The sequence below is a fragment of the Ptychodera flava genome, chromosome 22 (genome assembly GCF_041260155.1).
Source record: "Ptychodera flava strain L36383 chromosome 22, AS_Pfla_20210202, whole genome shotgun sequence".
NCBI lineage: Eukaryota > Metazoa > Hemichordata > Enteropneusta > Ptychoderidae > Ptychodera > Ptychodera flava.
Window position 1 is genome coordinate 8,641,665 of NC_091949.1, and position 18,785 is coordinate 8,660,449.

The following is an 18,785-nucleotide window of genomic DNA, read 5'->3' on the forward strand; positions in this document are numbered from 1 at the left end:
TCTTTGGGGAAATTTCATTTTCCACGAGCTTCAAATGATTGCACACAAAAAGAAGACCAGGCAAGTATTGTAAAAATTTGAGAGTCCAAATAACAGTTCCTGAGGTACATGTACAAAGATATCAGACCAAAACAGAAGAAAATATATTAATTTGTATGGCATGTGGCTACAATTAATAAATCTTCTATGATATACCATGCAAAATATATGCATTTAATATATCTGATGAAATGCAAAGTCACACTTACAGTGGTCAATTTTTCATGAAAAACCCTGTGTTTTGCTGGGCTAAGATCTCGGGAGCAGATATATGAAAATGAGCTAATTTCAATTAAAAGCTTCAATCAGCATTTATTTTGGGGAAATGCATGAGAATTTATCTTGTGTGTTATTCAAAAGAGATTATAGTGGATTTTTTATATCCTTAATATACGTGTTTTCTACAGAAGTGGAGAGGAATTTGAGAAAAACCTCAAAAAGGGAGACTTTCAAAAGTTGGTCATGGCTTAAAATTCAGCTGATGATGCAAAATGGGAATTGTACTTAAAAGTATCAATTTCTAAAGAGCACAATCAGACATACATGGTCCACAGCTGTCGTACTGACAATGGAGAAGAGTAATTTATGCATGAAATGGACAGAGTGGCGCTCATTGCGCCAATCTGACACAATAACACATGGCAGCATCAATCTATCGCTGTAAAAATTAATGAGGCTTACCCTGGCTTCGATGAGGACGTGCCACTCTTTCTTGGTTTCATAATCCAGTGTCTTGTTGAGGGTTATAACTCCTAAGGCTGGCAAATTATTGATGAAATACTGACTTGCTTCCTGTTGAAGAGAAAAGTAAATTGCAAGTTTGAAACAATTTGAAAGGTCAAAGATCACAAACATGTTTGTATATCTATTACAGCACGAAGTGATATATGTATGGTATGACAAGTACAAATAGCAAAGGATTGGGACTGAATTTTATTGAAGATTGTCCTGAAAATCATCAAACATACAATCTTGTGTAAAATATAAGAAGTCATCAGTTTGATGGATATAGGGTCCATTTCAAATGACATTCTGTATATTAAAATATTAAAAGAAAATATTTGTCTGAAATTCTTTACAAGGGCAGGAATGACAAATATAAGACTTACTACATGTGCAAAACAGACAAAAGTTGTCCAAATTTCTATGGACAGCAGCTGATATCACACAAACATTTCTATATTTAGTAACAAAACTACAATAGTCAACAGTCCTATGGCAGAGTCTGTATGATACCAAGATTTATGTCATCAAAATGCATTAAAAGTGTGGAGTGTCAGTAGAGTTTCAGGGGATGTTTGACAGCTGAACAGTCACACACCAACCAACAACAACATTAACAGATAAAAACTTTGGTTCCCTGAAAATGTCAGTTTAAAGCCCCAGTAGCTGTAACTACTGTTTTACCAACATGCTTTACTATACTTGTTTTACTATTAAAACCATGTCAAAATATGCTATATCAACTTGTCAACAAAGTGTGTATATGTATACTGTCAAATGTTATTATGGAATGGATTTCAGTCCTGCTTAGAATTCATTTGCCTAAACTTATAACATTCAATATTGTAAACACTCCATCATGTCACAAGTTGCCAAGGTTACCATTTTATATATCAACATACTTTAGGAATTGCTGATTGTTACTGTATTGTTTTTACAGAATAAAATTATGATACAGTGTTCTCGACAGCTTGGAAAAAGCCAAGTGGCAGCCAATTTGCGTTATAATGTAGAATTTGCATATTCTATTGTGAAAATGCATTCTTTTGTATTGTTATTAACATATGAATAGAATGCTCCAAAAACAGATGACCCACCCCTTAAAACCCCCTTGTGGAGAAGCCGGTACCATTATCAAATTTTGCTTCACAGAACAACAATGACGAAAATATCAACAGTTACAGCTTGTCCCTGAAACAAAATTCTAAACTGTATCAGGTTGGCTTTTCAAAAGCATGGATACTGCGTGACATAATACAAATTTACAATTTATCAGCAGAAATCAATAAACTGACTTACTGGATCTTGTGGATTGTCGACGACAAAATAGCTCACACTTCCATTTCTGCCCTCGTCTGCATCCGTTGCCTCTAGTCTATCAAAGACTGTACTAGTAACCAGGGTTAGCTGAAAGCAGTGATGACACGTAATTACCATGGATACAGGGAAAATAACATTTTCTCTTTGTTTATAAACCTTTTTCAGGCCATCAGGTTTTCAGTTTTTGTTCAATTTATGCAGTTAATGTCAACAGCACGCTGCAAAATTGGACCACAAAAGAGCAAAACTTTTGTTTGCCACATACAGTTGATAACAGTAAGTCTTGGCAGCTGAGAATCAACTTAAGGGATGATTGTTTGCTAGGGAAAGGACAATTGTGTACTTATTACGATACATGGCAGTTTTGTTTGATGTTGAGTCTTAAAAAAGTCCTGTTAGCGCAACAAGTTTTTGTCAATGCTGCCTGCCAGACAGGATCAGTGTTTGATCATTGTATGAAAAGTACACACCTCAGGGCAATGGGACAATGTCAATATTTATTTTGTTATCGAAGCTTGAAATGATCAAACATTATTTATCACATTTCACTTGTAGAAAAAACATATATTTCAAGGATGAGCAATATGGTTTGTGTTTGGTTTTTGAAACTTTAAAATTATGAGATACTGAATAATCATGTTTTATCAAAGAGTATACAGAAATGATCGAGTGAATAAAGAAATATGCAAAATCAAACATGGAATGAATTGACACACCTGCAACAACTGGTCAATCAACTGATCGCGCCTTGGGGACAGATATTCGGACTCTCAAACTTTTACAATTCTTTTATGATCCATCATTTGTGGGGGCTTATTTTGAAGCTCTTGGAGAAAGAAAAACTTTCACCGGCTTAGTTTGTCAAAAATCGAAAACTTTATTTTTTTCTCCATAGAGTTAACAGAGGGATGGCAGCCATTTTGAATTTCAAATATCAGTAAATCTCGGGTAATTTCTTTCTCTAGTGACCCCCGATTTTTACTCTTGATTTTGAAAGAGAACAGTTGAAAGATTCCTTAAGGAAAATTTGAGCAAAAGTTTTAAGTCTTTCACTTTCAAAGAGCATACTACTGTAAACATTATGTTTAAAGCGGCAGTCCTAAAATCCTGGTTCTTCCACTTATCCTTTGAGTGCTGTAGTTATTTCCTACAAAAATTTAGTGCAACATTTTACCAAGAATTTTCTTGAATATTTCTGTAAAATTTTTGATAATTTTGGACCAAATAGAGATCACCTTTCATTGGCTAAAGTTTTTCATCAAAATCTTGGCAAAAATCTGAAAAAAATTGACAAGGTATATTTTATAAAGGCAATCATTTCCAATCATTCCAAACATATTTTCTTTCTGTTTAATCTTATCAGGAATATGTTTCTTTAATCAATTTGTTCTGAGATAAAGCTGATATAAAACCTGCTCCCCCTCTCACCAAACTATTGCAATATTAGTGGTATTTGCTGTCAAATTACAAACACCGTAATCTTTTATTTATTTTCATACTTACTTCACTAATCTCTACTTGATACGGCACACCAACAAACTGCGGCCAGTTATCGTTGATATCACCTATGGTGATAGTCACAGGGTATTCTATGGAAAATGAAATCTAACGGACAAAAATGAAAGACAACAACAAATTAATATTTCAAGAACTTATATGGCTAACATTCCATTCTTATTATCAGCTGTAATACATCTTGTTTTAAGATTCCTAAAAACAGGACAGATGAACAGTAGTAACCACATTATATGAAGAGTTGTTTGTTCAGTTATTATTGAGTTGTTTCAGTCAACTTTTGATATCTTTGTGACCAAAAATCTAATTTTTACTTCACGAATAAATCACTGCACACTTGCTACCCTTTGTACTCATTGCATTCACAAAACACTTCTTATCTATTCAGTAAATATCTTGCAAAGCTCTAAATGTACCTATGAGACATTTTACAGCAAATCAAATTTCAACAATAATTTTCTGGTCTGCTACTTGTGTGAACTTGTTTTGAAGCCTGTGGGATAAATTCAGTATTCACTGTCTAGTTTGTTTGAAAGACGAAGCTTTATCATTTGCCCTGTAGATTCAACACAGGCTTAGAGGCCATTTTGAATTTCAAATATTGGTAATCTTCAGGTAATTTATTCCTCTTCTCTTAAAGTTTGGACAGGGACCTCTGATTTTTTATTCTTGATTATGAAAGTTGAAAGTTTCCTTCAGCAAAATTTTAAAACTTATATTTCGAGGCATGTGCTACATGTATGTTTTAAGCAATAAAGCACACCCAGCGACGGTATACCACGAGATTTTGACCAGTTCACGACATATATGCACGAGCGATAGCGAGTGCATATATGGAGTGAACTGGTGAACTGGTGATTTATTGCTATATGTCATAAAAGTATATTAAAATTCTGGCTTGGAACGTCAAAAACAGATTTTTGCTCAAGCTTAGAGCTCGCGCGTATGCCAGCCGTGGTATATCGCCAATATACCACAGTTCTTTCCGCGTCTCGACCAATCAGATCACTGCATTTGCGCCATCAATATACTGGTATGATATAATAGAAAATATTTGATGCTTTTTGATATTTTCTGATGAGATTATTTCTGCTATGGACAAAATACAATTCATTGTAAGATTTCATATCAGTTGTTTATTCAATGGACGCACTGTTTGACCAACATGATTTATCATCAGCCATTTCATAAATTGTATTGTTATTTTGACCAAACTAGGGTCATATAGTCTTGAAGCTGTTGAAATACATACTCACCAATGGATTTGACAGTGGCGTACAAATGACTACACAAGTGAGACTTGACATTCCATCTGGTCCCTACCAAGAGAAAATTTCAAATAATAAAACATCATACCTTTGATTTGTAAGTTTAAGTATCTTTTCGGTAACAAGTCATGCATATCACCTGATTACAAATATTTTTGAGTAACAGTATTTAATTTCCTTGTTAATCAATTTTATCAATACTGCAAATACACATATACATACACAGTCAGACTGATAGACAGACATATAAGTATGTGTGTATGTATATATATATATATGTGTATGTATGTATGTATATATATACATGTGTATGTATATAAATACATATATATATATATATATATATATATATATATATATATATATACATGTGTGTGTATATAAATACATGTGTGTATATATATATATATATAATATATGTGTATACACATGTGTGTGTATATATAAACACATATGTGTGTGTATATATAATGTATATATATATATATATATATATATATATATATATATATATATATATATATATATATATATATATATATATATATATATATATATATATATATATATATATATATATATATGTGTGTGTGTGTGTGTGTGTGTGTGTGTGTGTGTAAAATCTCTCTCAAAACCTATGACTACTTATCACTACAATACATGTTACATTCAGTATCTACGTAATCAGTCATAGTATGTGGTTCCTCATATGGAAATTATCTTCAAAACCAAATGATCACACTGTATACTCACATCTCTCTCCAAAGCTTTTGTTAAGTTAAGTGCCTTCCTTTCTTCATCTAAACTAATATATTCTGTACATTTTGCATCTAGTGAGTTGTCTAACTGTAATGAAATACTTGGGTTGGAACCGCCTGCAGTCCCCTGGATATTTAAAATACGTATAGTCTCTCCTGTTTTAAAAAAAAAACGGAGAGAAAGGAATTTGTCAACTAGCATTTGATTCAGGTTTAAAGATTTGAAACTATATCATGTAGCATACCATAAAAAGTTTACAGAAATGAAACCTACAAAGGAAAAACATAAAGGACAAGATAAAAATCATTTTGGAATGATTCTTAAATCAGAACAGTAAATACAACTTATTGAAATTAGAGATTGCTTGCTTTAATTTAGATTAACCCTAAGAAAGCGATATAGCTGGATGTTGACATGGTTTGACAGAAACCCGGACAGAAAACAGATCGATTTCTTTTTATTCAAAACCGTCATTCATCTAGATATAAAGGTGGGTTGAACATATGCTCAACATATCTATTTGAAAACACAACAATGGTGATGCATTGCCTTAATGGATGAATTTCCTTCTGAATATCAATTTATGGCCAAAAAATAAAAAGTTTGTGTTTCACATCATTAATGTAAATCGATCTAGACTAGTCATATATGCCAGCTTATTTATGTTTCAGCATTTTCGGACAAAAATGAAAAACAAAACCTTTCCAGCACTGTGCACATGACAGGCAATATTAAGATAGAAGGTGTCTCGGGACAGATATACAGATTCTCAAATTCCTACAATTCTTTCCTGATCTACCACTTTTTTAAGCTCTTGAAGCAAGAAAGATTTTCACCATCTGAGTTTTTTGAAAATCAAAAATTTAATTTTTTCAAACGGATAGCGGCCATTTTTGAATTTTTTGTACATGTTATTAATTAGTGGTCTCTAGTACCAAAGTTTGTAGGGTGACCCCTCAGATTTTTATTCTTGATTTGGTGAGACAATGGTTGAAAGTTTCATTGAGCAAAGTTTGCGCAAAATATTTTTGAGGCATACTACCTTAATGTCTGCAGGAGCTATTGTACAGCTTGCATAGTTCTCTACAGTGAACTTATAATCATGAAATTTCTGCATGTCAGAATTATGCTGCATGTATACATTCCTGCTTTTGTAATTTTCATGTCAGAACTTGGTTCTAGTACAGCTTAAATGAGAACAAAATAAAGTTAAACAAATCCTAAAACCATCCCCCTGGCCAAATCTTTTTGTCAGGGACTATTATTGGGAAACAAACCTACAATTTCTTGTGGCCTTACAATGTTATTTGTCATACCAACATGAAATTGATTTTTCAATTATTGGATGAAATCACATGTACGTCAAGTATGAAAGAATAAAACAAGTCACAACAAAACAGGGGTCTGCTCAACCCTCTAACGACCATGGTTTGGTCCAATTTTATTGTACTCTTTGAGAAAGTTGGATGTTTAAAGAGAAAGGGGGGTGTCAGGTTGAATTATGTTCAAGAAATCAATTATGTCTAAATTATTGACAAAAGTGCACAAATTCCCTGACAGAAACACATGGCACAGTGTTGAATCTAGGATCTTAGGATTAGGGGACATTTGGCCCACTGCCTTAAATTTTGGGGGACATTTTCAAAATTTGGGGGACAATTTTTGGCAGCAAATTTGCATATTAATCTGCATATTAAATTAGCATTTATTTAAAATAAGTCTATGAAGTCTTTGTACATCTATTCAAGAATATAATTGTTTTGAATAAAGTATCACAAATTCACTCACATTCATAGAAAAGATGCAGCACATTCTGTTAGTCTCAAGAGATAATTCTTTCAGTATTATGCAAAAATACAATTGACAATTTCCCCACAGTGAGAAAAGTAAGTTCATTTGTCATTTCACAGCTCTCATTGATAGAGCAGGACTTTTTTTAATGACTAAGTAGTCTCGATCTCTGCAGCAGTAAGTTCCCATAGACATAAAAGGGTAACCTAGGGAGTCTAAAGTGATGACGCTTTGTCCTAAGCAAGTTTGGAAAATGGCCGACACCATGTGCTGCATCGAGGCAAAACAAACACAGCACAACGTCCCGACTCTGACAATGCAAGCCGTGCAAGTATTAGTAAATGCATTCTTACTGAAGAACTTGACATATGACCCGTCTGGTATAAGATCTGAATAGATATTCACTGTTGTTCTCGCTAGATCGAATTTCTTGGCAAGCCATGCATGCGTGACCGTGGCATAACGACTTTGACAAACAACATGAACCAAGCTACGTCTAGTATCTCGATCCATGTGGACACATGAAATGTTTCAGAAAATTTTGGAATTTGGTTTGATTTCCGCTTGATCAAGAACATGTTTTTTCTTTTTGAATGGAATAGGTGTGTTGGCTACATTTTTCAAAAACCTTTCTGTGTGAGAGTTAGTTTGAAATTACTCCCGTACGTGATTTTTTTTTCTCGTCACGGCTGTCAGTCAGTACATTCACAAACAAGTTTTATTGACAATGTAACAAACGCAAATGTCATTTCAAAACGGACGTGTGCTGCTAAAGTATTTATAAATGAAATCATTGGTAACATTCTAGCAAAATATAGCAAATCATCACGCAAAGTGGTTACGTTTAACAATGAAAGAAAACACACGTTGACCTATTTACAGACCCCCCTCATTGTGAGTGCGCCCAAAGTGACGCACTGGGTAGATTTCAGAGCGGGATTTTTTGCTGAAACGCGTCAATCCCGCGATGGCGCGCTCTAGATTCAACACTGATGGCATGGCACTGCGTGTTTGGATTTTTCATACTTAAACGACACTTGCAGAAAATCAATTTCACTGTCAGTGTTTTTCTATTCTATGAAGAATGGAAAAATGTACGATGTTTACCCTGTTGTCCTGATATACTTACCAACTTCAAAATCTTCATAAATATCTTGAAAAATCTCAGCTCCATCTTGGCTGACACAATCTAAACACAGGATGAGATGAAATGTATCAAAATGAGAGGTAAAGTCAAAATTTTGGTAAAGTATGAAATTAATCAACATTAGTAGTACTACAAATGAGGTGACATTGTCAGATGCAAAAGTTACACACTGCAGAATGCAATGATTGACCATGAAGCGTGTATGTATCACCATGATGATGGATATGGTAATCACCATAATGATGGTTATCACCATGATGACCGATATAGTTATCACCATAATGATGGTTATCACCATTATGGTTATCACCATAATGATGGTTATCACCATGATGACGGATATGGTTATCACCATAATGATGGTTATCACCATTATGGTTATCATCATAATGATGGTTATCACCATGATGATGGATATGGTTATCACCATAATGATGGTTATCACCATTATGGTTATCACCATAATGATGGTTATCACCATGATAAGTTATGAAAGAGTGATCCAAGTTTGGTATGAAGATAGCAGCAAAATCGAAATGAAAAATTATAAAGAAAATTGTCATTGTGTATATATGCAATAACTTGTATTATTCCACCTCTAAAATGAAGCCAAAAGATTATCACAGTAATCAGCAATGGTAATGAGGTCAAAGGTCATTTAGAAGGCCAGGCAAAAGTAAATTAATTTTGTTTCTGAACTTTAAGGGAGATAAAAACTTATTTCTTAAAAGTTTTACTTTTAAATTAATGATCACTTTACAGCTAATGTAATTGTTTAGTGGAATTGAATCAATAATGAGCAAACAAATTTACTGATGCCAGGTCTTTAACCATATTATGATGATGAGCAAATCTCTACGCATGAATGAAGAAAGAAAACCTCAACCACAATGGAATCATTGAATAAATTGCAAACTCAAAGTTCAAATATTAGCAGCACCATATGCATCATGCACTAAAGATCTACATGAAATGCTAGTGTACTAAAACTGCATACACCAAAAGAAGTCACTTCAGGGTAAAATATAATCACCATTGAAAATCATTCTAAGTGAAAGTCTACAAAGTCTGCATGCGAAATGCTTCAGACTAGAATTTCCAAACCTCTAAAAACTACAATCTACCACTAAGGCAGGCATTTTGAAAATATCTAAATAGACAGGCAAATGGGTGATGCACATTAACCAATGCAGAAGTATGTGTTCGGATACTGTTTGGGTTATAAGCTGGCCATCCTGGTTTGTTTGTTCCATTTCTTACCTCCATTAAAGCCTGTTACAGAAAAAAAAATTGGAAAGGGAAACAAAGTTGTAACATGGGTGTGAGGTTATTGGTACATGGGAAAAGAGCATGCTCGTTAATTCAAACACACATATTGACATAAACAGATCATGAAACTGCTCCGTGTTGGGGGGGGGGGGTACGGGGTGGAGAGAGGTTTTAAAAATTAAAATAATTTTGAAGGTTGTAAATTTCCATTTGTGTATAACTATAGTAGAAAAGACTAACAGCAAATATCTATTTATTAAGGGGCCGTCAATAATAAAAGCTGACGCACGACAAACGTAATTCTTTCGTTTAGGGGGAGGGGGTAAAAGCTCATTTCGTTTTGTGTGCGTCAAAATTGCATAAGGATTTTCTATTGTTTTCGAAGTGCGACTTTGCAGCGAGAACGCAAAACTACCTTCGCGTTCATCGAGAACAGAATGACCACAAAATATGGAGACAGAAAAGACAACGAAAAGACATGAATGTGAAATAAAAACTTGTATGCTTTCCAACTTGAAACATGTATGTGAAAAAGTTCCTACGTGCGAAACATTAAAATGTTCTGTCTTGAAAAGTGAAACGCGTAATGTGAAGGTTTATTAACTAATGTGCCCTTCCGGTATTTTTTCATGGGCGTGCGGATCGGAGAGGTGCATGTGGGTTTGTCAGAAATGGCATCATAATACGAAATTGATTTCGCATAAGAACTTTCGTTTTGAGGGGGAGGGAGGGGGTTTCAAGTAAAATGAAGGAATTACGTTTCTTGTGCGTCAACTTTTATTATCGACAGCCCCTAATGTATTGAATGTGATCTGAATTATCACACTGAAAATATTTGTCATTTACTAGTTAAGATTAAACATGGTATTTTCACAAGAATATTTGTTGACAGTATACTAAGCACCTTATCAAGTTTTAGGTATATTTAATAAAAGCTGTTTTCACGTTGGCAGGGTTTGGAGCAAACTACAGGTCTGAAACTTTTGGTGTCATAGTTGTTCACATGCATTCAACTTCATAAAATTACCCAGCTGACTTTTCTGAGTATGAATGTATGAATACAAATCATATCATTTACCCTTGAATGGCTACTCCCAATGTCACTAATTAATCTGTAAATCTGGCATTTTCTGGCTAGTAAACCATTTTAACACGAAAAGTTGGTTTGTGTGCAATTTTGGAAAAGTATATGTACATCAACCTAAACCAACTTTCAAGATCACTGCTTCAATTTCTTTTGATGAAAATCATTCTCAGAAAGAGGATTTGGTGAAAATAAATAAAAGATTGGTCACAACATAAATTGACTAATTTGTTACAGAGATCGAATGCCCAAGAGTAACTTTAACTTTTGATGATTTTTTCACAATTTCTTTTATGTATACTGTCAACTACAGTTTCTTATTCTACTCCTAAAGCATGTTGAACTCAAGATACACAGTATTTCTGGTTTGTCAACTCAGCTTGTACAGGTGTAGACTGCATTGTTTTTATTGACAAGTCAATTCTGGTCTGAACCAGAATTCAAATGTATACAATAAAAGTGCATTCTAGACATGTAGATGCTGTGTTGACAAGCTAAATAATAGGTGTTTCAATATGCTTTGGGGATAGAACAAGAACTGGCAATTGACATTTACAAAGCAAATACATAGTGAAAAAATAATCGTCAAAAGTTACAGCTACTGGTCCTTCATAACATGCAGCAAAAATGTTATCAACATTAATTGCATAACTTGAAACATCAGATGAACAATACACTGTGAGTGTAGGAATTGAAAAGTTTCATGGAAGATAAACACGGTGAATAACTTAAATGCTAAGTGCATTCTGGGAGAAATAGAAATGATAAGATGCTGTGAGAGGGTTTGTTTGTTTGTTGTTGCTTACCTTGAGCAAGGTGCGATGCAGGAAAGTCTGCAGATGTGCAGGGATAAGTTGACATGGTGAAAAGATAGAGAGATGTGCACTTTATGAAAATTACAGAATGTTATCAAAAGAACGACATGCAGAACAAAAAAGTGCAAAAACGTGTGCAAGAATTATGAGTTAATTGGCTGTGCTCATAAATAATAAAAATTACGCATTTTATTTGTTGTTTACTCAGTTCTAAAAATGTACGCAAACAACATCCAGTTGGTCTCTCAAAATAAAAATTTTGAACAAAAAAAAAATTATAATGGTTTGCTCTCTGTTTCCACTAACACCTCCCAATAACAACCTGGCGTCTATACTTGTTTCTATTTTTACAATTTTAACGGTGTGGTCTTATTTTAATTAAATATTCACTAGGGATGATATTTGTTATTGATCAGGTTGGAATCATTTTAATGCAACCCATCACCTATGTCAAAAAATTTCTGTAAGGAAGTACTTCAAACCCATTACGTTACCAGATGTCAATGACGCATGTAGATAATTCAATAAATGGACACTTTCTCTTGAGCAGGAAAGTTTTCAAGTGAGAACTAACAGTGTTCTACTTGAACTAATTATAGAAATCCTGAATTAAAAGCCATTTAACTATGTGCATGTAATCGTTACTGAGAGTGCCAAGATTGTTGTTTGGACTGAGTAATCAAATACAAGGAAGCTGAAACAGCATGCTACGTAGAAAGCCCAAACAAATGCAGTTTTTAATTCAAACCTTCAACTTTGGATCAGATATTATAATTTTATAGCTGTGTGTTCTCAACATATGCTGGTCAGTTTGATCAATGTTTAAGAAGTAAGTACTCCAATGAACACAAGTATTTGGGATTGGCTAAAATTCACATGGTATACAGAAAGAAAATTAGCATCCATTAATTTTTTTCTAAAAATAAAACAATTAGTGAAATGACACTGTTTTTGGAGATGACGTCTTTTATCTTCAACAAATAAATCTTCACCCCTCCCCACTGAACCCTCTTGTCAGAAACAAAGTTGACATTGGTGTATACATCAATATGTTTAATGGAAACTACTGCATTTTTATTGTATTGATGGGAAGCAAGTCTCTATGGAACTATTATTAGAAACCACTTATGAAAATTCATGGACAATTTAACAAATTCGAATAATTTACCATAACACTTCGGTACATTTAAAAGCGATTTTACAGCTACTTAACGATAGCTTTAAAATCTTCGTATTTTCTCACTACAAAAACATTAAGGTTATATTACAATACACGATTACAACAGTTTTACTAGGAAAATGCATACAAGTCAATGATGTACGACTTAGAAACACTGCAATTTTGGTGATTTTATTGTGAAGTCATCGTTTTAAGATACTGCTATTAATAAAAGGACCACATGCGATGTATTAGACTTGTTTTGTAAATAATTACTTTCACAACTCACTGTTTTGGTAACCTTAGTACCTGCTATATTACAAGTTTGGTTCCAATGGACAAACCCAAAAAATCAATACTGACTCATTCCAGCGAGTTCGTTAAAATTGACATTTCAGCTCCACTTTCATTGGATGTGACTAAAGGTCAAAGGTCATCAACAAAACCAGCCACTCTACAATCAAAAGGGTGTGAGCTCTTAAAGTTTTACGACAAATACGTCTGATTTTACAGATCTTCATATCAAAAGGTGTGAGACAACTTTGTCCTGTTGTACAAAAACAAATAGCATTAGACAATTATGGGCATACAAAGTTACATAGCAACCGACTGTTAGCAACCAAATGGCCAGGTAGTATTAAATACATGAATTTTACAACATAGAGGCAAATGATAGGGTGTTTTGCTAGAAAACATGCTTGATGCATACTTCAAAATTTTATAAAGTTATGAAGGATATGAATACCAACAGCAACCACTGAAACCGCATTTTATGCAACGATGTATTGAATTCTAAACATTCCTGGGACCAGTTCATAACCAGTTTGTTTGAAAAATACACACTTACACAAAACCACTTTGAGAGTTTTATGGCAAGAGACCCTGACGTCTGATCATTATACACTTACATTACATGAAACTAGTACTTAGTTGTAATGACAACAAAATGGAAATTTTTTCAGAAAAATGAAGTGAGCAGTTAACATTTATTGTAAATCATAAATGACACTTTAAGGCATATATAAAGTCTTTAGTCTCTATCCTGTACATGAATTGAAAATACATTTTATCAATTTTTCAAAAGATTAATAAGTGACATATTTCTTGTGGCATACAATAGACAAGTGCAAACAAATGGCGGAGTACCATCTGTGGCACTGTTGCCATGGAAACTACAGATGACTGCCAAATTTACCATTCTACTTAGAGTATTGTGTGTGACAGATACAACCTCTTCATCATTTAGTACAGATTTGAACCAGTATTTTGAAAACGTAAAAGAAGAATACACAGTGCTGCAGCATATGGCTGCCATTACCAATTCAAAAAGTGATATCAATATACAGTTGCTGGCAATATCGTAAAATTTTCAAAAAATGGATCAACATCACAAATTTTCTAAAAAATACGACAACAGGTAAATATGAATGAAGTTTCCTTGTTGTCTGTGACAATTTTCATGGTAAAACTTACGCTTGCAGACAAATTTGACAAAAATCTTGACCTGTTATGATGCTGAATAAACAAAAAACAGATACATTGCTAACATTTACACTACCTTCTATAGCTCTCACAATTATCTGGTTAAGGTGCCTTGAAAATGAAGGACTTAAACTTTTGTAAACTAAGCAAACTTAAAACCACTCTCTATAAAAGTCAAGAATAAAAATTGGGGGTCACTGTGTAAATTTTGAGAAATAAATTACCCACATTTGAAATTCAAAATGGCTGCCATTCCTGTGTTATCTCTATGGGAGACAGTAAAATTCCCGATTTTCAGAAAACCAAGCCGTTGAAAACTTTCTTTACTGCACAAGCTTCAAATTGAGACCCCACCAATGATAGGCCAAAAGAACAGTTTCAAAATTCGGATATCTGTCCCCAAGGCGCATTCTACCTTATAGATACGTTCTTACTTTTCATTTCTGCTTGACTTACATTCAACTCATTTCAGGAGATGCATTCCAGGTATGAACTAAAAGGCATACCACTGTGTTTAGCTAAAATTATTTTTCAGCGCAATTCAATTAGATTTACTCAGAAATTCATGAAACAGCAAATATTAATCTTTACACAATGGGTCACAAGCAGTGAGCTGAGTATGTACACTCATATGCATAGCAAGATAACTTACAGTATGTAACATGCAAATGCCATTGAACAATATTAACTCTAAAACTGAAAAACATCACCTCCATTATTGCTGTATCTATTATTATACTTCATATAGTTTCCATCTTTTCTGTCTGTCAACCAGCTGCATATGGTTGAAAAATCAAGCAGAGTCTAAAATTATCTTTGTGCCAACATACACAATTTTATTTCTATTATTGGTTGTTTTTATTTTTGTGCATTTCATATCACAAGGCTAAAGTTTATTCCAGCACACATAAACTGATGTTTACAGCTGCAGACTCATAGCTGAGCTACTTGCCTCATTCATCCCATGTTAATTATCATCAATTTCTCATAAATTTGATGCATTCAACATCTGAATACCAAATTTTTCAATAATATAAAGGAACAGTTAAGTAAGAATATTCAACATATGCAACCTTTTAGAAAATTGAACCCTGATAGGGACTCAGCTGCACGGAATTTAAGTTGAATAATCCACTGGATCAAAAAAAGATCAAGATCAGTTTTAATCCCGAAATAATTTCCATTTTCAGATCTTTTAGCAAGTCTACAAGATTTGACCTTTTTTTGCGGTATCCAAAAATATTCAATGCAGATACTAGAATGTCAACTTATTTACTTAATGTACTTTCTTACTTTTTATATTGTTCATTCCCCCTGGGATAATCATATTATACTATATTTATTCATTGCATGGTACATACAAGGAAAAATCACACAGAATGTTAACAGCTTGTCTGCATTCATAAAAATTCACAGAAATTTTTCCGGAGGGGCGAACAGAGTAGATCCGACAGGTGGTCACTCATATATCACAGGAAGTCACAACAACATTTCTTCCTGATTTCTTTCCACAACACACGTTGTCACATCGAAAATGCTGGTTTATTTTCCTGCCTAATTAGTTTTCAACCATGTCAGATTGTGAAAACTCACTTCCCAAAAATGTTCTGAATGTTTCTTGCATATTTTTCTCTAATTGTGGGCCATTAACAGCCTGGAATCTGATACACATGACAGAAGTTCTTTCATGCAGTAACAGTTTATTTGTCTTGGAGTGGATTACTCATTAACTATATCTACAATGCAAATGTCATCAGTCGTGCCAAAGTCAAGGTTCTGTTGATTTTATGGTTTTTGAAATATTCAGATATTATGAAGATTCGAGGTCAAAGGTCAAAGTTGTAAAGTTTGAAACTTTCAAATAAAACACCAAAATCATAGTGATAAAGTTTGTAAGTTGCTGAATAAACTACCAGACTTTTGATTAAAGACAATTTTGATAAATGAAGAAAAGCTACTGAAGATTGATCTGATTTTGATATTATAAAACTTCTCAGATACAGCTAATGAAATATTATCAGTCATATTTTCTCAATTGCTGTAAATAGGAAACTGGATAAAGTTATGTGGCTGAACGCTGCAGGGAATTTCAATGGTTTTTGATTACAAGCATCATTTGCAAGTGTACAATAGCATTACGCAATTTACAAGCCTCACACAAGTTGTTGGAACAATACACCTGCACTGGACTGTGAAATTCACCGTACCCCTGACAACACAGTAAAGCTGTGAAGAAGTTCCCCTGGTGCATTGTCTGAATTGCCAGTGATCTAATACTTAAAGTATCTGTCATTTCAAAAGTATACCTGATCTCTCAAAATTGTCAACATGCACGTTATCATACAGCAATCAAGTCTGGCGTCTCTGATAAAGTTATTTGTTTAACAAAAAGCAGCCAATTTTTTAGATTTATTGGACAACAAATAAGATCAACATTCGTTGATTGAAAAGTAAATAATAGATATACAAGATGAACACAACATGAAATGAACATTTCCATCCAAGAAATATACCTCTGAAAGTCAAGTTTGAGACCATCTTTTGATGTGGTTGTTGCTAGAGTAAAATACTGTAATCTGAGCATGAACAAAAACATTTTCACAGAATGTTCAGTTTATTGAGTTCCCATTGGTTTTCAAATACAGCAGAAATGTAGTTTCTAGGTTACAAAAAATATTTTAATAATATCAAGTTTTCTATCTTCTCACTGATCAACCGTGATGCTTAGCTAGAGAGTTCACTTTGGAGCAGAATTTGTTCAGTAAATACTGGTACACCATTCTCAACAATACTGATTGACCGACATTCAGTAAAACAAATACGACATATATCTATTTAATATGAGTTAATGACAATTGATTACATCTGCGAAAATTTAATTATGAAAGATTTTATCTGTGCCACAACGGCTTTACTTTTTCTAGCAATCAGTGTTTGACAATCAATGTTTAGCATTGAAAAGTCTGAAGTAAAATTCACATCAAGGGAATCCACAATGAGTAACATCTGCCATATGACCTTGGCTCTTAAAGTCGCTGCAAAGAAAATATTTCATTGAAGAAACTCCTTCATGGTATATACTGACATCATATCCATAATTTGATAAATGTGCAAATGTTTGATCAGATTTATTAATCAGATTAATCTGATTCAAGCAATCCTTAGGTATTCAAAATCAATTGAACATCTTGGCTGGGGCTTGGAAAGCAGAAGCATTTTATGGTAATTCTTTCACCTGTTCACCCCCAATACCCTGTTAAACAGGTCTACAAGCACCATTGATAATAATGGGTTTGGGCCAAACCATGGTGGTGACAGGGTTAATTTATTTTTGTCTGATGTAAATCAGGGGATAGTATCCCTATACTCAATTACCGTCACCATAGACAGTAGAGGAGGGGGATTGTCTATGCTGTTACTAATAATATGAATTAAGAATATGATGTCATGGAATTGTTTTAAAGTGCCAATTCCATTAAAACTAGACAGATGATTTCCCAAGGGACTTTGCATGTTAAAGTCAGTCAGCCATATTGATTCAAAATTACCTTTTTTCTGAATTTGTATGAAAATGTGTGAGCAATATGGTTGTCGTCTTAACACTTGTCAGATTTGCATTCAATTTGTTCGACAAATCTCAAAAACATATGTCTTTGTTATTTCAAAATTCAATGAGAGAGTTTGTTCAATAGCAAGGAAGTTGACCGAAAAAACTACTCTTGGACAAATTCATTTCTTCATGCCCTATGCAACAAAAATTATTCTTTCACTTTGACAGACGTCACATTTTACATCCAGACTACGCATTGTCAAATGAACTGTCAAATGCACAAGGGGAAAAGCACAATTGTTGGGGTTTCTTTTAACATTCAACGGATGATTGATTAGAAAAGCTAGTCAATTCTGTGAACAAATGACCCTTTCATGAATAAATCAAGCTTAGTTCTAATGACTCATCATCTCCATAATCTATTGAATGAAACACTTGTAGGTGTAGTCAACCATTTGCTGACACATAACATGATACAAATGATGACTTTTCAAAATTTTACACACTGATGCTATTCAACTTTGAACTGCAGAATAAAAACAGACTCAGTGTTATGGTATCCAATCATTACCTTGAATTCCAGAATATAATATACTACACTTACATGCTCTGTGATTGGCTACATTATGTAAAGCTCATCCAATAAAATTCAATCTTCTATTCTCACAACTGACATGAACATATTTTGTACATAAAAACCATAGCCTTCTGTCATGAAATATGACCACACACGAGTTGAAAAGGAATGTTTACTACCCATACTTAGAACATGCATCTAAATCACATTTCACCATCCCATTTATTACTGTCACAATCTGGAGAAATATCTTAATTAAGCATCACTTAGATTTATTTTAAAATAGT

General features: G+C 33.6%; 1 protein-coding gene across 9 annotated transcripts in view; it reads right to left on the minus strand.

Annotated features, from left to right (window-relative positions):
* The window catches only part of LOC139122618 (protocadherin-15-like), an 88,918-nt gene that overhangs the window by 39,654 nt on the left and 30,479 nt on the right, over positions 1-18,785 (minus strand). For 8 of the 9 annotated variants that reach the window (XM_070688186.1, XM_070688194.1, XM_070688193.1 and 5 more), the window contains exons 3-9: positions 9,823-9,834; positions 8,545-8,604; positions 5,619-5,779; positions 4,854-4,916; positions 3,586-3,687; positions 2,062-2,169; positions 721-831 (exon numbers count right to left, since the gene is read on the minus strand). In XM_070688186.1, the coding sequence (XP_070544287.1) occupies positions 721-831; positions 2,062-2,169; positions 3,586-3,687; positions 4,854-4,916; positions 5,619-5,779; positions 8,545-8,604; positions 9,823-9,834 (617 nt within the window). The remainder of the gene's footprint in view (positions 1-720; positions 832-2,061; positions 2,170-3,585; positions 3,688-4,853; positions 4,917-5,618; positions 5,780-8,544; positions 8,605-9,822; positions 9,835-18,785) is intronic. The other variant, XM_070688187.1, reaches the window with a different exon arrangement.